The sequence below is a fragment of the Anthonomus grandis genome, chromosome 4, assembly GCF_022605725.1.
Source record: "Anthonomus grandis grandis chromosome 4, icAntGran1.3, whole genome shotgun sequence".
NCBI lineage: Eukaryota > Metazoa > Arthropoda > Insecta > Coleoptera > Curculionidae > Anthonomus > Anthonomus grandis.
In genome coordinates, this window is record NC_065549.1 from 29,264,944 (window position 1) to 29,290,326 (window position 25,383).

Sequence of the window (25,383 nt, forward strand, 5' to 3'; positions counted from 1 at the left end):
AATTTTTTTTAAATGGAACACCCAGTATTTAGTAACTCGTTTTGATAGAACATTCTTTTATCTTTAATTTTATAGCAATAAATTTGCCATTATCTCTAATTGTTTTCTCAAAATTTATTCTTAAAGGAAAAATGACATTTTTTTCATAGACATTATTATTATATTAGAGCACACTGGAAGCCTAGAATATAAAAAACAAACTAGAACAGAAACAGTTTTAAATAAAGAAATTAAATTGGCATTTACCAATAGAAAATCCGAAAATTAGAGTAAAACAAACACGTACTTACAAATACAGAAATCTTCCGTAGGAAAATGCCACAAGAAAAATAAATATCACTCCCATCAAGTTCAATTACATCAAGGATTCACCAAAAACATTAACAACATTAATAAGAAACATTATAAATAAGTCGTATCATAAAAATTGCTCAAAATGTCTACCGTTTTTCTCCAAACACAAATCAGCCGTACGTGCGAAAGATCTTCTAGCTACACGAAGCGTGAAAGGCGTAATACGTCTAAAAGACTCTTGTATGCGCTCCACCATATCTTCCCTAGTAGATTTCCACACTTCCCCATAAGAAGAAATCCAGACACGTTAATTCTGGTGACCTAGGAGGCCATCCAGTGGGACCTATCCAAGTTTAATAAATATATATATAAAAAAGTTAATTTTAATAACTAACCTAGCCTTTCAATTCATCTATTACCAAATTGGTGTATGATATGTTCCCTGACATTTGCACTGAAGTGAGCTCGTGCACCATTCAACTATAGCCACATTTGATGCCTTACAAAGTCGAGAAGCGCGGAAAATCCTCTCTTAAGAAATTTAGAAAAACTTCTCCTGTTACACAATTTTCAAAAGGTATGGACCAATAACAAAATCATGTACTATTGCACCCCAAACATTGATGCTCCCTCCATCTGTATTTAAGATTATTGATAAAAACTCGATGGGGTTTTCTGTGTCGTAAAAATGAGTTATGTCGGTTCACAGAATCATTTCTATGAAAGGTAGATTCATCATTGAAAGGCACATATTTAACCATTTTTGGCAAGTTCTTGATATAACTGCGCATGATAGGAATTCTATTTGCTTTCCTTGGGACATTTTTTCACGGGCGATTTCGATATTTCTAAGTTCTCACTTAGTTGTAATTAAAGAACTAATTTCCCGTGTTGCAACGACCGACATGGTGATTACCAATTGGTTTTCTTTATTTAAAACTGTTTTCGTTTCAGTTTGCTTTTTGAATTCTACGCTTCCAGTACGCTCGAATCGTTTTTCTAATTTCGTCAATACTCTATTATCAGGATGTCGGTTATCACGAAATTTTTCCTAATAAATCCTTGAAGCGAAAAAATAGTTTCCAAGGCATTCACCGATAACGTAAACCATATTTACTAATTCTCGCTGAGAGTAACTAATTTTGACATAAATTTACTTAATAAGTAAACATTATAATTGGCATATGTCACACAATAAAGAATAAATGAATTATGGCCAACTTTTTACTTGTAAGAAAAAAATTCTTATTTTTAAATGAGATAAGCATCGGGGATTAATACTACTTTTATTTTATTATGGTTACTACAACTATTCACTTTTTTTCTTACTAAAGCGTGTTCGAAATGGAATTGAACAGAGTGATAAAGCGCTTGTCGTTTTAATTCCATAAAATATCTATTAATTGTTTTCGTCGTAAATGTCGTAATGCCTATATAAAATATGTGTCACTCTTCTCTTAACAACAAATTTTGAGAAAACCGTTAGAGATAAAGGCAAACCTGTTGGTATTAAATTAAAAATTAAAGAATACTCTATCAAATCGAATTGAAAATGTTATTATTTGAGTAACGATTTTGATCACCCTGTATAAAAAAAATAAAATGAACTTAGCTAAGGACTTTACATAGATTTTTCAAAAAGATAAAAAACGTCGGTGGTAAATATTAATATTTAAGTGAAAAATTGATTTTTGTGAAAAATTCTTTAATTCGTTAATAACTAGGCAACGTCGCCTTTAATTTTAGGGTAAAACTGTTTTAGGCTTAAAGAATGGGAAAAATATATGTGGTTCTATTAAAAAAAATTCAAATTATGTACTACGCTTTTTTGAGACACCCTGTATCAACCAAACTAATTTTAAAAAATAGCCCCTCGAACTTAAAAACATTCCCCCTATTAAAGTTTTTTTCAGTTTAGCCGCAATCGAGCATCGCGATATTAAATGGACACCCTGTATATAAAAATATCTTTTTAAATTTAATTTAAATTGACTAAATTTGTTATTCAGTTGTTGTAATGAAATTTGTACTTGATACGTACTTTGCGAACAGTATCTTCCAAATGAACTCCAATAACTTCAGCTAGCTTCGTAAATGATGGTCGAGCTAAAGGCTTGGTATTCCAACAATCAAGCATCACTTTGTACCTACAATTATAACATTTTATAAATAGAAATTAATAATTATGAGTTGCTTTATTAATTTAGCTTACATTGCCATTGGAGCATATGCTGGAGCTTCCATTCTGTATCCTTCAACTAATTTATAGTATAGTCGTTCATCTGCTTGCATACCTGGATATGGTGTTCTAGCTAAAGAAAAAAATTCCCACAACACCACGCCAAAAGACCATATATCAGACTGTGTCGAAAAAACACGATCCCTTATGGATTCTATTGCCATCCATTTCACTGGTAAAGGATTCTAAGTAAAAAATACAACTAAATATAAATTCCATTCAATTGCCAATTTTTAAAAACTTACATTTCCTTTTTTCTTATAGTTGTTATCATTATACATCGTTTTTGCTAAACCAAAGTCACAAATTTTTACAATATTATTATCAGCTAGCAAAATATTTCTGGCTGCAAGATCTCCATGAAGTACTTTTCTTGATGCTAAGTATTCCATTCCTCTTGCAACTTGAAATGACCAAGCTACAAGATCTTTTGTGGATATGGGTTTAACATGATCCTTGTAGTCGCCTTTGTAGTTTAGTCTCCATTCGGGTTCAACACTATTGTTGCTAAGTATAACGCTGTCATCACCTGACATTTCAAAATAGAATATTAATTTATAAATTGTTGTTTACTCGCTATTTTTTTATATTTTGAATTTGGCAGACCAACTTAAGAACCTAACGGCTACGTCATTTAAACTTAAACTTCAAGAGAACTTATCTAAAGAATGTTTCTGGATATATGTACAACTTCGGAATGGATATGATGTTGCACAGAGAAGAGTTAGATACTAGAAACTCATGACGATATGCACCTTGAGTACCGAATTTTTGAGTAAGAAATTTTCTCACTGAATTAATTTGGCCCTTTCTTTTTATTGTTGATTAATTGATGCGGGAGGCAAATGTGATATTAAAGACTTGCCAACTTAAGCTTAACCTAATTGACGTTAGTATCGTCATATTGTGTTACGCTTGATATCAATACACCATAATCGTGAGAGAACAGCCACGCCATATATTTTTCTCACCTTGTTGATATTAGACAAAGCAATGGTTTAAAGAAAATATTTAATGTGGGGTGGCTGTACAGAGCGACAGTTTGGAAAAAATATTTTTTTTATAGACTGATGATGTAGAACAGCTACATGAGAAATTTAGTAAAGCGCTTAATTCGCTAATTATAGGTTTGTTCTCACTGCTAATATCTGACAAGTTTAAAACTGTTTCCAAACCATTCTTGATACGCATGCGTAAAATATTACAACTTCTGATCGATTTGAAACCATCTGCGTAAACATCAAACACGAGTTGAGTGGAGTCTAATTTAAAAGAAGAAGAACAAAAAAAAAAGAAAAAAAAACAAAAATAAAAATGAAGAACAATGAAAATGGTCACGAAATTCTATTCTATTCAATTGGGATACGGTTTCATCTAAATAGTTTTGATTTTTGGGCGTTATGCGTTTTTCAAGTAAATCTTTCTGTAAAAAATTCTGATAATTCAGATTCTTCCGACGATAAAAAATTAGTCATTTTCTTAATGTGTATTTTTAGACTATTCCAACAATTTAAAATGCAATTTCAAAACAAATATCAGGGATTATGCAAAACGACAAAACACAAACAACAATTTGGAGGTTATGTTCATATTCAAAAGATCGGCGTTGATTGGCTACACATGAAATAAGTCCAAAGACAAGTCTGGCTATCAGAAATTTGTGTAAGAACATCAAACTTTTGATTTAAAACCGATAAGAAGTTTCTGTGCGAACGCATTTTACTCTATTGCGCATGTTTATTTGTCGAAAACTTGTTTCTTACTGCTATGAGAACAAACCTAGTACCATTGCTAAGCGATGCGGTTGATACCAAATAAAGCCTCTGAGAAGCTGTCACATGTCATTGTGCAATTAAACTTGAGACGAATTACGGTGCATTAGGTGAGCACCATTTTTAAATACAGTTTGCTTTAAGTTATTGATGCTATAGAGTGGCAAATTTCCTTGTATTTTCATTATTCGATTTATATGAAGGATGAAAAACATTTAAGCTTACCTACTGAAGTAAGACGTGTAGTTGAGGTCGCTGTCGACCTTCTACTTCTATATGCTGAAGTCGATCGCGAAAAGCTGAAAAGTAATAAAATTATACGTCTTACGAGTCTTACGACAACTTAATACATACCGATTTTCGCTAGAATTCGAATTTGACCTTTCCAAAATATCAGCTCCAATGTCGTAGTTTATATTTCCCGTAATAGGGTCGACTTGATTTATAAAACTCTCTCGATGTTTGTATAGAAAATTTTGTAAATTTCCAAAACGGCAAAATTCAACGATAACAAGCAGCTCTCCTAAAATAAATATTGTTGTATCCTAAAAACTGGTATATCTCTTGTTGTTAAAGTTAATTTCTGGAAATGAACTGGTATTTATGGGATTGCCATTTTTTACCGTATATAGAGAAAATAATAGATAAAATAAAATAAAAACAATAAAAACTCAGTAACCGAAATTTATTTTTTCGGTTACTTGAATGAAGAAATGCATTCTTTCATTTAAGTCATTATTTAACAACTACTTTTAAAATTTTCAATTTTATGAGATAAGAATACTTGTTAATGTAAAAGATTTATTGTTAAATATTGGATATATTAAAACTCAATGTTTTTTAATATTGCTATTGTTGTTTTGTTATACATACTTTTGGCAACGTTTTTCGTGCATGCTCCAAGTAAATTAACGACATTAATATGTCTTCCTAAATGTACCATCACCTTTAGCTCCGACGCAAGTGCCTTAATATAAGAATGATCGGCATTTTTCTTAACCATTTTAACAGCTACCACGGTGCTTGCTTCTCCCTCGATTATTTGTTTTGCTTCTGCCTTCATGACTACTCCAAAAGCTCCAGAACCAAGTTGTTTTCCTGATGTTAGGTTTAAGAAATATTTTTAAATTTTATAATTTTATAGTAACAATATTTTTTGGGTTAAAATACCTACGTCTATAAAATAGTTACAACAAAGTAATTCATGTAGGAAGATAGTATCTTCCATGTTTTAAAACATAGATAGAGCTATGTTAGTTAATTTAAGATCGTATTAAATCTTATTAGGTATTTAGTTATTTTCTACCCTGGTTTAGAATTCGCTGTGTTGTAGGCAAACCGAGTTCTGTCAAGGTCAAGCGATAAAAAGTACTTTTTAAAAGCGCATACGGGAGAGCCTAAACTATGACTGTCATTGATAATAAAGTAAATAAAATATCTCAAATTAAAAAAAAAAAAATAGGTTGCCTTTTAATGGAAGTGGAAAATACTCACCATTCCTAGGAATATTACAACCACGGTTAATATAGAGGAATACATGAACTATTGATGATGTACATTATGGATTATTATCAAATACCCACCTTTGATAATTTACTCTACTCGACTAGTAAACATAATAATAGAGAAATACAAATCTAAGGAGAATTAATTTAGGGTTTTTATATTGCAGGTTAGGAGAGATTGATAATTCAAGATTGTAAGCTATATAGTATATAAAATAATTCTGCCAAACAGGCGTCAAACTACTCTAGATAAAAGCAGTTTATAAATATATTAAGTTGAACAACTACTCTTTTTATTAATTTTTACAATAAAAAACAAAATTATTATACATGAGTGAGCACAATCTATATTTACTTTTTGCACATGGCCTTTGCTATTATTAAATTTCCGTCTTAAAAATGCACCTTTGATTATATATGGAAAATTAATTATAAAAAATATTATAAAAAATACAAATAAAACTCTAATATCAAAGAATAAGAACTTGTCGATTTACAATATTATACAAAGTGACAATTTTATTAAGAAATATAGCATTCTAAAGCTAACTATCGTTTTTATAGTTAAATTTAATCCTTATTTGTAATTTTTTAGCGTTTTGTAAAAAGAACGGTTCTTTCTGTATTTTTTGTTATTTTAGTATCTATATATAGCGTGAATATAAAACTGCTGACAAAATTGTATCTTCTTCGAATGATATTTTCTTTAATCCTCGTAAATTCGTGTCCTTACAAGTCTCTCACCAAATTAATCAAAAATCATTTCTTACCAACAATAAAAAATTATAATATGTGTGAAATGCATGAAAATTAATTATATTTTTTATGCATTATATATTAAGGTAAAAGTTGTTACCTTGCGATTATAAAAAACCAATAGCATCGATATCGCCTAGAAACGTTACGATAGGGTGCCGGTTATTATGAAGTAGTAGGCTCTCCCTAAAAACATTCGAGATTCCAATTGCCTTTATGTATATATTATCATCTTTTACATTTAACTGGAAAACCAAAAGTACTTTAAGGTCATCTTTGTTTAAGAATTAGATAATTGACTTATATATAAATATTTAATTAAAGTCCATATTAAAATTAAGCGGTTCTTTAACTTTAAATTATGAAGACTGCCTAAACAAATTTCTTCTTGCCTAAACAAAAAACTTCTCACTATTACTTTATATTGGCCTAATGCAGGCACGTAATATCACAATTCCATAAGTAGATTTCAATAGTTAGGAATAGTTACATTTTTTTTAAAGGTACCCAAAATCTAATTAAACGTGAATGAAATTTTTTATATAGAATCTATAGGTACTTACACCAGAAAAAACACTTATTATTATACTGTAAATTATAAAAAACTAATTTACAAGCTAAAATTTTGAGGATGAATTAACAACTTATGTACATTACCATAAATTAGATTTCTAATTGTTGTTAGTGCCCAGAACCAACAAAATAAATACTTTACTTAAACTTACCTAAAGTAAACATTGGGAACATATATTTTTCACTGCAGTATTTAGTAAAACAACGTCTTTTTGTAAATCTTCTAATTAACCAATAAGTCAATAAAACCTGTATCGACCACCTACCTTCCATTTTTTATAAGGATATTACAAAATTTAGCACAGATATTTTAAAGATAAATTCCTGGGCTTAAAATAATACTTTTTGCTATAAACATAAAATATTTCAAACTAGATTTTCTATGACGTAGTTCGTTTTCGAAAAAAAAATCTTTAAATGAAGGGATATTAATAATTATAAAACAAAAGTCCTAAAATAAATCTGGTTTCTAAGTATGTGACTTGACGATAGCATATCAATTATGACCTAAGAATATTGTGTTAAACTTATGTTAGATTATTAATAATATTCACAAAACAATCTTTAATAGCCGGACCGAGTACTTCAGGAGCGTAACATACAACGTTATTTTAAATAAGAAAAGTTTTTTTTACTAAAGAAATGAGGACCATTGAAAGATGGCACTGGTAAAGTGATTTTTTGCTAATAATTCTTGAACTAACCCTCACAAAATCATGAAATTTGGCAAAAGAAATGCATTAGCAAAATTATTAGTAGCGTAGCGTGTAAAAGGGCAGACGTTTGGTGCTACAACTTTTTTGTTATTTATAATTGTTGTTTCGCTGTTGTCTGTACAAATTTGGCACGAACAATTTTTTAATTTCTTTTAAATGACCCCACAAATAAAAGTCCAGCAGATTGCGGTCCTTCTCGACCTATCCATTGCTGGTGATTAGGTTTTTATTCAAAATTGCCTATTAGCTGTCCTAAAATATGCAGATGTACCATCGTGCATTATTCACATTGTCTGTCATCAGTGGAATATTTTTAAGTAATATGAGCCGTTCAGCGGAAAAGTGGTCTAACTCCCTTAAAGTAGAAATTTAGAAAATTGATATTTTGCATCTGGATGAATTAAAATCACAGTAACATATTCTTTACTTTTTTGTACATATTTATAATAACCCTGTACTAAAATTTCATATGGTAAACATTTTTACTGATTGCGCCCATTAATTACATTTTTGCCGCCCAATGTCATTCTTCCAGTAAGTTTTTTTCAAAAACATAGCGGAAAAGTGGTATAACTTGGAGAGTTATATTACTTTCCCTCGTAAAAGTTAACCAAATTTCACAAAACTGATGAACCAAAGAAAAATAATAGCTGTAGTATGTTTACTATGATATCTATTACTGATAAAAGTGTTCAAAAAATATAGAGCTTGAAGAGCAAAACATTACTACTACTTATCTTACATACTAACCTTACAGTAAGGAGAGTAAGAACAAGTTATTAAACAAATTAATCTTCATCAGAATCGGATAATGGACCACTGTCAACAGCATCTTCTTTTGTCAGTAAGTCCAGGAAGAACTGATGCTGAATCAGGGGAATCCACTGAAGAATTTCTATCATATCTTTTTTCTTAGCTACAGGAACTGATCTACACACTACGTACCATAACACTAAAAAAACCTGACTAAACAAGAAAAAGCGAGTTTAATAGGACCTGGCGCGACATCGGAACAGCGTGGTGCCTTGACTTATACCACTATTCCAGCGAACGAATCCATTATGTTGAGAGGAATAACGTTAGGAAGCTCTTATCTTAGCTAAGTTAAAATTTTGACTTATACCAGTTTTTGACTGAATATATTAGACCAGTAGAAACATAATTAATGGTATAACTCAAAAATTAAAAAATACTGACATATACCACTTTTTCTCTGAGCGGCTTATATGGAAAACTTCATTTCTAAAAATGTCTTTATGCTTCTTCTGTCAAGCTATCAGGTAAAAAAAGGATCAATAATAAAGTTCCCAATTATCCATCGCCAAACGTCAATAAAAAAACGTTGCTGATGTCTCGATTAAATAATGGTATGAGGATTTTCAACTTGCCACTGATGCATGTTTTGCAAAATTCCCATTCATCGGTAAACAGTATAAGTGATTCTACACTCACTTCTGCAATAGGCAATTGCAAAGTGCTATTCTTAGAGCATATTTCTAGAAAACAAATCTTGAACTTGATAGGGATTGTTGTAAAAATACTTTTATTTAAGTTTTTTTTAATTATATTATTTCATAACAATTTAAAATAATGTAATATATAATAGACTCTACTTTACGGGCAGTCACAGAAAATATTACCAGTGCCTCTTGGACACGCAACAGAAGCAGTCGAGTCGAGTTTTCTCAGTTTTTTACAGACAATCAGTTACTTTTGAGTCAGTGTTATCAGTCAGTTTTGTACATAATTTTGCATTAAAATTATTATCAATCAAGAACACCTGTGTATTATTAAAATACGCAACATTTTGGCGACCGTGACAGGACAGAAACAGCAGATTTTTCAAGCTGTTCAATTGGATTCATTTGCCGTTTGTAACCCGCATTCTATCAAACCTGCCATAGTTGGCTCCCTGCTTCGACGCTAGGCTGGCGGTCGAGTGGGGGACGACGGACATCGACAGAGCGATTTCAACGGGCAAGCGGTGATTGGTGGGATACGAGTCAGGTGATCAAGCAGCTCAAGTGGCGTGCCCCCCGCGACGAGGCTATTTGGTTTGTTAGCAAAGGACAGAAAGCGCTTCGACGCCAGGCGTCGCGTTGCATTTGTATCAGGGAATGTAAAGTTCGTTCCATGAGATAAGTTGAGGTATCCTTTTTCCGAATATCCTATTTACCCTTACATGTTTTAATTGGTGTTGTTGATAGTATTTATTTATTGATTTATTTGATTGTTGTTATATATTTTTTGCAGGATTTGAGGTTTTCTATAACATATTTATATCATTTCTAAATTAAAAATGGCAGACGAAAATACTTTAAAAGTCAAGAAACCCTCTTTAAAAAGTCAGTTGACAAGATTTTGTAATTTTGTTGATAATTTAGACACAGATCGAACGAAGGCAGATCAGCTGCCTACCAGATTAACAAATTCAAAACAATTATTATCAGATTTTCAGTCAGTTTGTATTCAGCTTATGGCTTTAGATGATTCACAGAATTTTGAGAATGAGTTAGGTGATTTTGAAGACAGATATTATAGTTCAGTTTCTAAAGCGAATATTTTAAATAAAGAGTTAAATGAAAATAATGAACAAGTAGTCAATAACTCTACGAATTTACAGTGTCACAAGATGTAAAGCTTCCACCCATTGATTTGCCTAAATTCAATGGAAACTCAGAAAAATGGTTGCAGTTTCACGATACTTTTACCAATTTAATTGAAAACGATCCAAATTTGAGTAACATTAAAAAATTTTATTACTTGAAATCATGTTTAACAGACAATGCTGCGGCAGTGATTTCTTCTCTGGAGGTTACAAATGATAACTACAATATTGCGTGGGCAATTTTGACAGACAGATTTCAAAAAAACAAAATGATTGTGCATTCGCATGTTCGTGCTTTGTTTGAGTTACCGGTTATGCAAAAAGAGTCATTTACTCAACTCAGAAAAATGATTGATGAAGTTAATAAAAATTTAAGGGTTCTAGAATCTTTCAGACAGCCAGTTAGTGAGTGGTCAACTCTTTTAATATATTTATTAACATCTAAATTAGACCACAATACCAAGCGACAATGGGAGTCTTGGGGTTCATTGGCATTCTGGTCATGACAATTTATTCTTTAAAATTAACAGTTACAAGGAAAATAACAAAATTTCAAAGAGGTTTGTCCTTTCAACTATCTCACAAATTTTCGATCCTTTAGGTTTGATAGGACCTTGTGTTATTCAGGCAAAAATATTGCTCCAGAAATTGTGGAAATTAAATGTTAAATGGGATGAATCTCTTCCTGTGGAACTTCATACGAGTTTTGTTTTATTCATAAACCAGTTAACCAGTTAAACCACTTATAAACAAACTTAAATAACATCAACATTCCACGTCATGTTATACTATCTCAAAAAACATACTTAGTATTACATGAGTTCTGTGATGCCATAATGGTAGCTTACGGAGCTTGCGTTTATGTTATCAGTCAATATCAAGACAAAAAACAGAGTAGGTTACTTACCGCAAAAAGCAAAGTAGCACCATTAAAAACGCTAACTATTCCAAAATTAGAGTTATGCGTAGCAATAGTTTTAACAAACTTAGTAAACAAGATAATTTCTTGTTTAGATATTGATTTTGACAGGTATACCTTCTGGACAGACTCAACGATCGTTTTGCATTGGATAAACAGCGATTCTCATGTTTGGAAGCCTTTTGTTTCTAACAGAGTCGCTCACATTCATGAGGGTTCTAAGATAAATGAATGGAGACATGTTCCATCCAAAGAAAACCCAGCAGACCTTATTTCTAGAGGAGCCAACCCTGAGGTCTTGACAACTTCTTCACTATGGTGGAATGGACCTTCCTGGTTATTGAAAGGTGAAGAATGCTGGCCTAAACAAAAAATCTTCTCATCAGAAGAGATTCCAAAGAAAATACCTAAATATCAGTTATCAGCTCATATCAAACAAATTGAATCTTTTGATCTTATGCAAAAATATTCGTCAATAGCAAAATAGCAGAGAATAATTGCATTAATCTTGAGATTTAAACATAATTGTTTAAATAAAACCGAAAAACAGTATGGCTCACTTTCTTTAAAGGAGCTGGAGTTTAGCATAAAATTAATTATTAAGGTTGTCCAACAGGAATGTTTTCAGGCAGATATTTCAGATATCTTAAAAAACAAAAATGTTAATAAAAATAGCAAACTATTGCCTCTTACCCCCATCTTAGAGGATGGTATTCTTAGAGTTGGTGGTCGTATCAACAACGCAAAATTTCTAAGTTTTTCTCAAATGCATCCTATAATTTTACCCTCAGTTCATCATATTACTACATGTTTAATTCGGGATGAACATTACAAAAACTTACATGCGGGACCACAATCATAATTAGCCACATTGCGAACAAAATACTGGATTTTGTCAGGTTTAACAACAGTCAAAAGGGTTTTGAGAAAATGTATTGTTTGTTTTAAGAATAAACCTATTTTAATTAATCAGTTAATGGGTGATTTACCCGAGAATAGAATCACTCCTGCTAGAGCATTTTTACATACAGGCTTAGATTACTGTGGCCCATTTCCAGTTAAAGCTAATAAGTTACGCAATTCAAAGGTTATCAACATTTATGTGTGTATATTCGTTTGTTTTAGCACGAAAGCTACTCATTTAGAAATCGTGTCAGATTTAACTACTGAGTGTTTTTTGAATTGCTTAAACGTTTTATAAGTCGTAGAGGTAAACCTGTAACTCTTTCATCAGACAATGCAACAACATGACTTTTGTTGGTGTAAGTAATCAACTAAAGGCCATGTATGATTTTGTAAAAACTTCACAGGCTGACATTAATAATTTCTTGACAGAATTTCTTGAATCATTGGTAATCATGTTTTCTCATTAGAGAATTTTGCTACTTTAACAGCACAGATTGTCTTAATTCCCGACCTTTGACTCCTTTATCTTCCAATCCAACAGACTATCAAGCACTAACCCCAGGACATTTTTTCCCCATTGACAACCTTCCCCGAACCTGACTTACGTGAAGTTACTAGATTGAACAACTTTCAACACATGACGCAAGTACTTCAACATTTTTGGACAAGGTGGTCCACAGAGTATTTAGCCCAGTTGCAGTCAAGAACAAAATGGAAAACAGCTAAGACACATGATATTCAAGAAGGACAGTTGATGTGCCTAAAAGAGGACAATTTACCTCCTCTCCAATGGAAACTAGGACGAATCAGTGAAGTGCATCCAGGCAAAGACAATAAGGTTCACGTGGTGACGGTTAAGACATCTAATGGTGAAGTAAAACGTGCGTTATCACGAATTTGTATATTACCAATAGATGTATAATTGTAAGTTAGTATTAATCATAGTTTTTAAGCAGTAGCATGTTCAATGTACTTTAATTTGTTGTAAATATGTGTACTATTAAAGTAATTGTTAAGTTGGTATTACATATCATTGAAACCGCTGTTAACTGTTTCAAGGCTGGCGGCATGTTGTAAAAATACTTTTATTTAATAGTTGAATAGAAGTCCATATTTTGTAGGAGAATGCGTATATAAAGATTACAAATAGGGGAAGTCTTTATCTCCAAGAAAAATGCATGTATCAACAAAATTGTTGTTTTTTTCCCCATAACGGGTAATTTTTTGGTTTATTTGGTGAACGTATATGTTTTTTGTAATGTTCTGTATCTGATGATGGCTGTTTACACAGCCGAAATGCATAATACATTTACCTAAGTGTCCTACATGCATTTTTCTTGGAGATAAAGACTTCCCCTATTTGTAAACTTTTATTTAAGTTTTTTTTAAATTATATTATTTCATAACAATTTAAAATAATGTAATATAGAATAGACTCTACTTTACGGGCAGTCACAGAAAATATTATCAGTGCCTCTCGGACACGCAACAAAAGCAATCGAGTCGAGTTTTCTCAGTTTTTTACAGACAATCAGTTACTTTTCAGTCAGTGTTAACAGTCAGTTTTGTACATAATTTTACATTAAAATTATTATCAATTAAGAACACCTGTGTATTATTAAAATACGCAACAGGGATAAAACGGAGATACCTTTAAAATTTGCCAGATTTTTATGTAATTAATTTTTTCCACTAAAGCAATTTGTCTAGTACTGATACCAGGTTTTTCTTCAACTAGCTAAAGCACATACTCGTTCAAATCATCATTATTCACGTCTTCCAATACGCGCTTCTTTTAATTTCAAACATCCTTCCGTTCCATTCCGTTTCCCACAATCGAGAATGAATTTTCCGAAAAAAAATTTCTGATAAAAAGTCTGTTAGGAAAACCATCGTCGTAAAGACGTCTTGCATATCAAATGCAAATAAGCCATTTTTTGATTTGAATAATTTACGGCAAAGTATTTAAAATTTACGAAACACTGACCCAATCAATTATTAAATATTCATATGCATGACAAATTTTCTTCAAACGCTGTTTGCGCGAAAGCACTTACCGCTTAGGAGAGTTTCAGATAGAGTAAAAATGTTATGTAAAAATAGGCAAGGAAAAATTGTTGCATTCGACAAATTAGGCCTTTCCTTGCTAAATTTTTAAACAATAAAAAAGTTGTAGCAGAAAATAAGTACTTGTGTCTCTCTATAGTCTACGCCACTGACAACTTTAAAATTTCTGTTTGTGAAAAATATGCTTAATGCAAATCTTTTGCAGTTTGCTAATTTGTGGTTTAGGAAAAACATATGCTGAATTAGCGGCCCGGACTTTGTAACATCCTGTATTATAATAATTGTTATTTTTTAAACGAACGGCTTTTAAACGATGAAGTAAATTTGCACATATTGTAAATTATCAAAATGAAAAATTTGGCATTTTATTGGTAGGAAAAGCTGCTAATACTCTTCTTGAGAGATAATGGAATTTTTCTTTAATAGCAAAAAAATTATGGATTATGGAAATTTGTGACTGAATATTAAATCTGCCTACAAAATTACAAAAAAGTTACATATTTTATATTATTATTATTTTTAATATTATATTTTTTTAGTCACGTTATTTTAAAAATCAATAAAGTATTAAAAAAACTAAGGCTTAACCATCTTCATGACATTTCCTCGATAATTTTAGCTTCAGATATGCTAAAAAAAGCTTCTTATTTCAGACTAAATAGAAAAAAACTTAGTATAATTGTTTTGCTTTTAAATATTTTAAACGCAGGAATACCTTCTTAAAATATCTGTATGAAATTTAGAAACTTTCTACATTATGCAAGCATTATGTAGGTCGTACATTAAAGTGTTTTAAAGATCATTTGTAATAATAATTTTTAATATTGTAATCGGTTAGGGAGTTTTTTGATACTAGAAATTGCGGTCAGTTGGCCGCAATCTTATAGATTTTTAAGTGATTATTATAATTATTTTACAAGTGTGCAAAATCATCAAAGTGATTAGCTAAGAAAATTAGCTTAACTCTTATCTTTAAGGCATTATTATTTAGCGGCGTATTGTTTTCGATTTAAATTTATAGCTAAAGTTTTTTCGCTAATTATTTGAATGGTATATTTAGCTTAAGGAACTCCTAAAAAAAGAAAAAAAACATGGTATGTACTGTTGTGTATGTACTTGAACATGTATAATAACTATTTTATGTTAATGAGTATTAATTTAACTAAGTCTATCTAAAATATACAATATAACAATTAAATTTAAACAATACTAACCTATTCTTAAATTCTCGGCGGGAAACTCAAACTTTTTATTGTAAGGAAGTAATTCAGCCTGTTCGTCTATGCCCAAGTCGGGGTTAAGATTTTCAGGATTTCCATTATGGAAATTTTCCAGCCCAAGGATCTTTAGTTCTCGACGAAGTTGCTAAAATTAATAATAATTTTGGTTTTTAATAGCTTTTTTGCATACCAAAAAGCTTTATTTTTGATTTAATTGCCTTTCCAGATACTTATCCAGTAGCTGCAAATTACACAAGAATCTGAATAAGTAACTCTAGTAATTTGTTTGTATTTAAGTAAGATAGGGTATAAGAACCAAAGACCTTTGGGGTTTTGATTCAGAGGGATATCAAGAAGTAGCAGTGCAGTTGTATCATTTTGAGCTTTGATTTGTTTATTTCAATTAGTCCCTAGTATAGGATTTTTAAACTTTTATCTAAACAATTTTAATACATTAAAAGTTGCAAAGCTGAATTATTTCGTTTCTCCTAAAAATTAGCCCTTAAAAGACTATTGCCTAAAAATTCTATATATATTTTTAGAGCAATACCGTAGGAAAAAGCACTTATGGGATCTGATGAAAAACTTATGGACACTCATAGAGCCCTATTAGACACTCAGTGGAGGTTAAATAGTGCCTCATCAGAAGCATTGATAAACGGTGCGACATCAGCTAAATGTGAACTGTTAATCGCACTATTGGAAATGACTCTTGTACAATGGTGTGTACTATTCAATCTACTATGTGTACTCGGAACCGTCGACAGTCTATCGGGCCGGAGACTGTATCCCCTTCACAATGATTGCATCACATTAGTGGCCGGCGGGAATCGCGCATCGCGCCTCGCTTTTTAAATATTACTATTGCAATAATACTACACAGTGAGCGTTTTGGGGCCCAAATGGAAAATTCGTTTGAAACAGTTTTTCAATATAACCGATACTTCAACACTCAAAGCATCACTGATTAACAGTACCACTACTAATAGTATTATTAATACATTTAATGATTCTTTGTTGTATAACGAAATAAGCATATCTAATAATGATTTAAGATATGACTCGAGTATGCCAAAGATTATTTTAATAATATAATTATAACCATGTACACTTTGTTTCAAACTATTATTTCTGAATGATACGAAAAGACATTTTTAAATTTCACTGAATTTTCCTACAACATTTTTAAAATACTTGCGTTAAAAAAACTGGCAGTAGCAAATTTTGAAATGGATAAATACAATTGTGACTGTGGTAACAACTTACCAATACTTAATGAAAAATGTATTAACTTCTTTTCAAATATCCTTTTAAATAATTATAGCAAGGCCAAAAATAATATTATCGAGAAAGATTTATTAAAAAAAAAAAGAGAAAGTTGGAAAAAAAAGAGAATTCGAAAATGTACTGAAGGCCAATGATCCTTAATTTGCTATTTTTTAATTTGTTTATGTTTTTTGTTTTATGACTAATTTACCCACCTTTTCACTTGATGAATTTAAACTTTTATTTGGTTTAATTTTTGTAGGTAATTATTTTTGTTTAGATATTAATTAAGTATATTTATAAATTATTTTTTTGTTACCTATATATTTTTGTTTTTGTACAAACACTTTAAATAGGTTTGTGTATAATATTTTCAGTTAATTTTTTTTCCGGAAAATATATTATTTGAAATAAAACGTGTCTAATAATTATCTTGTTTAAACATAATTTTATCCTAGGCAATTGTGAGACATTATGTTCATTTTCTTGAAATAATTAGCAGTTCAAAATTTTAGATATTTTTTTTTTACTTACTGTAAGGCTTAAAAATAAAAAGTAACTTTTTAAATTTATGGCTAAAAATATTCCATGTCCAATAATTTTTACTTCAACTTACTACGAGTAATTGTTTCCAAGATATTTAAATTTAAATATATTTTCGACTCCGCTCTGTGTGTTAATTAAACGGGGCAAAGCTGCAATACACGGCCACTAACGTGACGTCACGCCAACCAGTCTCCGGCCCGATAGACTTTCGACGGTCCCGGTGTACTATTGAGCCTATTAGTGGTGGACTATCACATGAACTGTCAGTGCTATGAATCTTCAATTTTAAACTTACATTTCCTTTAAACATACATATGACAAAATCTGTGTCATAAAATCTGTTATATTTTACACATCCAGAAATGTTGGAAAGCCAACATAGTGAACGAAATAAATAACTTTTTTCCATTTGAACTTTTTATATATTTGTGTACAAATAGATATTTATAATTACATGATATATAATGAGGGAGTTAATTCATACAGTAATAGTTAAATTACGTTAGTCTCTTTCTTTAGAATTAACGAGCGTTCTAGTGCAAACTTCATTTTCGGAAATGAGAATCATATTACATTTTTGACTCAGACATTTGGCTGAAAAGCGAGAAAGTTATTTGTTGGCTGATACAGTGGTAAAAAACCATTGGACAAAATCGATCTTTCAAATATGATTTTAAAGACTATTAGGCTGTACTGTATTATTTGATGTACCACCAAAGGACAAATTCCTGAATGATGTATTGCACATTATTTTCACTAAAGATGAACAAAGAACATGTTCCTGGTCTGGTGAAACTTGTCACCCACATAAAGACAAGAATTTTAAGCGAAAAAAAAACTTGACGTGCAAAATTGTGATTGCTATAGGTATGCCTTTATTTATTAGAAGAGGGAAATGGCTGTGTTGCTCGAAGGATTTTTTATGCATATAACTCATTTCAGTTAGCACTGATGATGACTGATACGCCGATAGCGCTCTGCTCAGCTTTTAAAATAAAATTGCTCTGAATACATCTGGTTGGATTAATTTGTATTTTATTTATTAGATTTACTAAAGGATCTGAATAATTCTATATTACATGATTAAGTCAGTAACTCAGAGTCAATCATGAAGTAACTCAGTGTCAAAGAAAAAAAATCGGACGAACAACATCAAAACAAGAAATTTGAAAAAATAAAAGCTGCCTTCAGTTCACATAAGGCATTTTGAATCGCGAATTTCTAACAAATCACTTTATATATAAGATACACTTCATTACTATATACTTGTAATACAACATGCATTCGATTAATAAAACCAGCACTTGATATGAATTTTACGTTATTTTGATTAATTTACTAATAGCACCCTTGGGAACTGATGGCACTAGTCATACTGATAAGCACTATTGACGAAAATACTAATTCATTAGTTCCTATATGTGTTTTCTAGTAGGAGATATTATAAAGGTGATAAAAGGCTTTATGAAGGCTTAGGTTTTAAGCATCAAGAATATGTACGATAGAGCTAGAGCCTGAGGAGCTTAATTTTAGAGGTTTCAGTTTTGAACAAGAAATTTTTAAAAAATTTACAATTATCAAAATGTTGATAAATATAAAAATATCTTATGCTTAAACTTCTTTTGAATTAGCTAATTAGGGAACTAAAATGCTTACCTGTTCCTTGCGTATTTTTATGAAGATATATACTAACGCTATGAGTAATAGTAATCCAACTGCTCCAGTTATATAATAATATATTACTACAGAAATTGGTTTAACTGAAACGAAAAATACTTTAGTAAGTAACTACCAAGTTTAATAATGTTTAATATCATTGGCGTTATTATAGGTTACCTTTAAACTTTAACAATGTTTGTTGCGAAACCAATCCCTGGGTATTTACTACTTCACAGCGATATTTTCCTTCATCAGCCACTTTCGTCTCATTAAAATGTAAATACATGTTATCATTTTCAAACAGAATTCTCTCAGATGGCACTATTACCTGATCTTCCTACAAATCATGTCAAAGACTTAACAGTTATATTTTACGAATGAGATATCAACAAAGTAATAAAAAGTTAATAAAAAAGTAACTAATTTTTATATAATATACTATCATAATTTTATGAGTAAATTGATACACACCTTATACCAGACAACTTTTGGTTTTGGTATACCAAAGACTTTGCAGTATAATGTATGCTCCATTTTAGGATAGTCTATTACAACTTCTTCATTTAGATTTGTTTCAATGATTTTGGGTGCTTCAGGTTCTACGGAATTTTAATCTTTTAAGTATATTAAATATGTATAAAGTAGTCAATGTAATATATTTAATGTGAACAACGGCAGCAAGCTACTTTGATTGAATCTAATCAGTTTACTAGTATATTGAAGTAGTAGCGACGTCTTGCCTAGGGCTAATCAAGTTAACGTAGTATTATAAGAACAAAAAACAGAATCCCAGAACATAGTCCTGAGGTATAATATGCCGATTTAAAGCAAGTTACCTAAGTTTAAAGTTGCTTCGTTTCTTAGTTATAGGGTGTTAAAATTAAAAAAATAAAATCAACTTTATTTAATTTTTTTAACATTTTGCGACATACCATTTTGAAAATTGGTATAGTTTAGGTGAAGTAACTTGGTCAAGCTCGAAAATTGAGTATGTATAAAATACAATCAACATATTACATATACACATTAAAATAAACTGCAAAATATATTACGATATTTATAGTGATCGATCCCCCCCGTATATATTTACGGTTGATTCGAGTCTTTCTACGGCACTCCGGCCCGTTCAACAATCAACATTTATCAGATAAAGATAAGCAAGTTCGGCGCGGATAACGTAAAACAGACGAAGATACGAGATTCTCTCGATGCTGCTGGGATTGAATTGTGGACGGACCGGGAAGATTACCCAGTAAAACAAAGTCGCGCGCTCAAAAATAGGAAATGCAATTATTATATACGTTTTATTATTGTTATTTTACATTTTTCTTCAAATAAACGAATATAAGTAAAATATTAATTTGTATTGCGTTCTATTATTTATAAACGTAATTTTTTACTAGATAGGCAGAATACGGCACAAAGAGCGAACGTTTTTAGGACAGGTAGCGATTGGCCATTAGAGACGGGAGAAGTGTGCATCAGATCGATCCCTTGACTCAAAGAATTTCAATTCAATTCAGATTCAGCTTGGTAGGTCCCTATTTTTTTTTGGAAGATGGGGTTACCGTTTCAGTAACGCCTGAACGTTATATTCGTGTAACGTAACGTAATATGGTAAACACCTTCTTTAGCCCCGAGTTAGAAAGAAGATGTATTGACCGTGACCGTTTGTGGTTTCAGCAAGATGGAACCACAGCACATACCGCCAGAGCATCCATGGATGTTCTTCGTCCTTTATTTGAGAACTATTTAATTTCAAGATTCGGTGACGTTTCGCCTCCTCGGTCCTCAGACATGTCCATGTGTGATTTCTTTTTATGGGGGTACCTTAAGTCCCGCCTCTATAAAAAAAACCTCGTATATTAGATGAATTGAAAGATGCAATCTGCCAGGAAATTAGTGAAATCAATAGAGATTTGTTGCAAAAAGTCGAAGCTAGTTTCCGCGAACGCCTTCAGAAATGCGTCGATGGAAACGGATACCATATGCCTGATATTCTTTTACAAAACTGAAAATCCATCCGGTTATTATCAAATGCTATATCTTTGTGTATAGTCTACCACATTTTTTTCCCTAAAGCAAAAACTAATGATTTTATGATTATTTCAAAAACATCCTATTCCTCTGCCACAGCATGTATATTATACGACGTGTTAGAAATTCCTAGCTCACTATTGGGATCTCGGTAAATATAAGAGATAAGAAGATGGTTGAATTTAGAGCAAAGTTGCGCATTTTTGAGTTTAAGAATGTGCCATTTAAAAATTTGTATAAAAACTATTTAAATTTATATTTCTTGTTGGGGCGCTATTGGACCACCCCTTTTGTATGTGGAAATAATGTTTCGAAGAATCAACCATTTCTTAAGATACGTCCCATAATATAAAGGTCTGTATATGGTAACAATTATAACAATTTTGAATTTTGTCAGTGTGTTTTAATTAGCATGGTGCAGACTTGGCTCACCCTAAAATCGGTTTCGCATTTATACTGTAGTTCTTGTTGTTATTCTATTTGTTATATACTTTTGATGTTTTGTTTTAATTACTTTCGTCTGAACTTTTGAAGAATAAAAATGTCATTTTGGTGGCCTTTTGATACTAGCGATAATGAATCGAATAGTTGTGGTAAATATTTTTAGGCATTTTATAATGTGTTAGTTTATGACCGTTTTACCGATCAAATTATACGAGAGTATCAATTTCTTAACACGTGTCATTTTCGACCTGAATATATTTTAAACCTGAATTACAATTTTTAAATACAATATACGTTAAAAGATATATCGTTAATATTTGCCTAATAAAAAAAATTACAGTACTGTTTTTTAAGATAAAAATTCAAGGTTAAATAGTATTAACATGAAAATTAATGAGTTACTTATTTTATTGGGTATTATGTCACTTGAACCGTTTCCGGAGTTACATCTATACTACCGTTATCAAGGTAAGTTAAATTAAATATACGAAAAAATATACTTATATTTTTTAATTTTTCGTCTGCAGCCTGTGTAAAATTTGTTCTTAATCCGCGAATAGTCACAATAGTTTTTTTATAATTTGACGTTTGATTGATAGTTTAATAAACTGTAAAATATACATTTTACATAGGTGAAACCTGTAGACCATTTCCAAAAGGAATTAATGAACATAAATACTAGTAGTAAAAAGGCTGATTAGTTAAATTTATGGCGAGAAAAAACATGCAAGCGCCTTTAAAGGGCACAAAAAAATATTATTAGCAGTAATAAAGGAGCAAAAGTTCAAAAACGAATATTTTCTAGACAGTTTTTTTGAATCATATGGCCACTCCATCTTACGATTGCCTCTATACTATTGTATTTTCAATTCTATTGAGATGATCTGAGGAGAAACTAAAAAACAGTTGCGCAAAATTAATCAAATACCGCAATTAAGCGCGTCTGTGCTAAACAATATACGAACGGTCATTGAAATCGACAAAACCAATTAATGGAAGAACTGTGTATCTTACGTTAAAAGTGTAGAAGGCGAATACTGCATTACTTACTTATTGGATTAATTGTTCACCGCGAACTAATCCAATTATAATTGACATGCCGAATCCAGTTCTGAAGAGCTGGATAATGACTGTGATAGGTAAGTTTTTTTGGACGTAAAAAAGTTTGGGTACAAAATATGAATATGTAATATTATATATAATATTACATATGCATATAACAATAATTATATGCACGCCAATGCCTCATAAAGAAAACGCCGCGTGCTAATCGTTTTTAGTTTTTATGCTTGTCCAAGTAACTTCACCTAAACTATAACTAGGGTTTTTTTTATATGAAAAATACGAAAAAGGGCATCTTTTTACTGTGGCCGATAGAGGGCGCTCCATACTGCACTGTTGATGCTGTCAAATGGCCATAACTTTTTTGCAAGTATGGTTTTTATTTTTTCTGGTAAAGGAAACAATTTTCAACTTCCCCCTCGCTAAAGTTATCCGTTAATAAACCTTAGGCTTGGTTGAGCTTTGGGAAGTTAAGGAATTAAAAAGAGCTACTGATGTAACCCAAATAGCCGAAATTATTGCTTTGAGGACTAATAAGGTCCTTCCTCATCTGCAAGCAGCGAACATCTATTGCTACTATATTTTATTTTTTTTACTATTGATCCTAAATACATCTCTTCTTGCTGTGGATGAAGAAGGGATCCTTGTTTAAAGATTCTAGATTTTTGATTTTATCTTTTCGTATTAGCCAGCATTCGTCCGTGACAAATGGTGTCATTTCGCTGATTATCCCACCGCCTTTACGAAATTTCAGATGTAGTCAACCACATGTGCATCCGAAATTAAAAACTACCACAGTCTACTTTTCGAGAACTCGATCTCCGCGGTATATTTAATGTTTGCTTGAATTTATTAATATGGATTTGCTAAGTTTTTTTTTATTTAGTGCTATGCGGTCTATTCTGAATATTTCTTCTTAATCATTAATAACTAATTTTAAAAGAGTTTCGTAATAATTTCGATAAATTCCATTGTAAACTCCCAACAATAATTTTAAATAAGTTAATAAGAATTCACGGAATAAAATTACTATGCTAAGATATAATATTTCATTTACCTTTAACTATAAAAGTTACATTGTGGTAAGAGTCCAAATGATCCCGCATATCCTTGATTCTACAACTATAAGTACCCGAATCGCTCAGTTCAGCATTATTAAGGGTAACATAAATTTTTTTTGAATAGCTGCCTGTTTCTGTATATATTATGTGGCCTAAAAGATATTTAATATTATAAAATATTTTCTTAATGGAAATGCGATTTTTAATTTTCTTACGTGTATCGTTTTCAATATTTTTATTCCTTAAAAATAATTGTACATTATCTGAGACCTTAGGACTGACACCGCATGTAAAAGTTATGCTACTATTTTTGGCTATTATAACTTCGGTTTTAGTGCCTCGTTTAGTTACAATTGAATCTTCACCAAAATCGTATATGTCAAATCCATTTTTGATATCTAAAAATGAAGATTACTATTAGGTGCTGCTATAAATAAATAAAGAATATCATCTAAAATAATTTAACATCTTTTCTATACGATTCCAGTAACATATGAATTGGTCGTCAGGAATAATTTATGTTTTTCCAAACAAAATCTATGTTAAATTGATTTAATTCACTTATATTTTCAATTTTGCCACCTGGTTTTGCTGTTTACGAAAAAGTAGTTAGTTGACAAAACGCAAAAATATTCACAAATCTATAATTATAAATAACAGATCAAAATCTTGCATCCGTGTCGCAATATTTTCTATACCAATTGATATGCAACTGGAATTTTTATTTTTTTTTAAACCAATATTATTTGAAATATTTTACCTGACAAATAGTAAGGTATTGTCAACTCATCATCTCCTAAACTGTTTGACCCTATGCATTTTAATACTCCATCTCTAGAAGTATTTACTTTAATTCTGCTTAGGACTGTGTGTATTTTGGCAATTTTTTCACCCTGACTAGGAATCTAAAACAACAAAACAAAATCGTTCAATAATTTTAAATAATTTCTGAGACACATTGCCACTGGCCTTTTAATTAAACTAGGTTTTAAAATAAATAATATATAGTTCGAAAAACAGAAAAATATATGTAGTACTATTAAATTGAAATAAACCATTAAATATTATTTGTTATAGCTGCAATTTAATTTAACCTCCGAAAATAATATCAAGATTATACATATAGACGCTCAAGGAAAAATATAAATGACTATTATAAGCGTAAGAATTTTGAATCTCGCTACTAATATACTATAAAAGCAAACAAGTAAAAACATCTTAAAAAATCAAAACACTATCAAAAATAAAATTAGTTTACTTACTTAGGTACTTACATGAAAAAATTGGCAATTTCCATTATTACATATATTTTCTTCCCATGTAATAGTGGGTGTTGGATTTCCAACTGCTCGGCACTCAACTTCCGTTATTTCATTTAGCTCATATATAATTGGAATCTTATTATGGGTACTTTTACAAGGACCTTTTTGATTTAGGCAAACAGAAGGCTTTTCTGTAAAAAAAAAATTAAATAATTTGACAATAACTTGACAATATTACTTGAACTTATAGATATCACACCTTTTTTAAATGCTGTTTTTTCGTAAATTGTACTAAAACATTTATGGGGTAAGTCATATTGTTGTAGCAGACCTTTAAAAATAAGTAGAACTTTGCAAACAATATCATATAAAGATAGGTATGGAAACGCTTAGTCTTTTGAGATACGGGGTATTAAATAATATTTCTTTAATTTATGTAAATATAAAGCCTAATTAACGAAATATTAATGC

General features: G+C 30.8%; 1 protein-coding gene across 1 annotated transcript in view; it reads right to left on the minus strand.

The window, feature by feature from the left end:
* LOC126735786 (vascular endothelial growth factor receptor 1-like) overlaps positions 1 to 25,383 on the minus strand; it is a 96,307-nt gene that overhangs the window by 2,790 nt on the left and 68,134 nt on the right. Inside the window, exons 10-23 of the mRNA XM_050439893.1 lie at positions 24,925 to 25,103; positions 24,411 to 24,555; positions 23,866 to 24,048; positions 23,647 to 23,802; positions 19,518 to 19,645; positions 19,224 to 19,383; positions 19,044 to 19,147; positions 15,570 to 15,720; positions 5,179 to 5,403; positions 4,660 to 4,828; positions 4,531 to 4,604; positions 2,779 to 3,062; positions 2,507 to 2,718; positions 2,336 to 2,441 (exon numbers count right to left, since the gene is read on the minus strand). Of these exons, the coding sequence (XP_050295850.1) occupies positions 2,336 to 2,441; positions 2,507 to 2,718; positions 2,779 to 3,062; positions 4,531 to 4,604; positions 4,660 to 4,828; positions 5,179 to 5,403; positions 15,570 to 15,720; positions 19,044 to 19,147; positions 19,224 to 19,383; positions 19,518 to 19,645; positions 23,647 to 23,802; positions 23,866 to 24,048; positions 24,411 to 24,555; positions 24,925 to 25,103 (2,276 nt within the window). The remainder of the gene's footprint in view (positions 1 to 2,335; positions 2,442 to 2,506; positions 2,719 to 2,778; positions 3,063 to 4,530; positions 4,605 to 4,659; positions 4,829 to 5,178; positions 5,404 to 15,569; positions 15,721 to 19,043; positions 19,148 to 19,223; positions 19,384 to 19,517; positions 19,646 to 23,646; positions 23,803 to 23,865; positions 24,049 to 24,410; positions 24,556 to 24,924; positions 25,104 to 25,383) is intronic.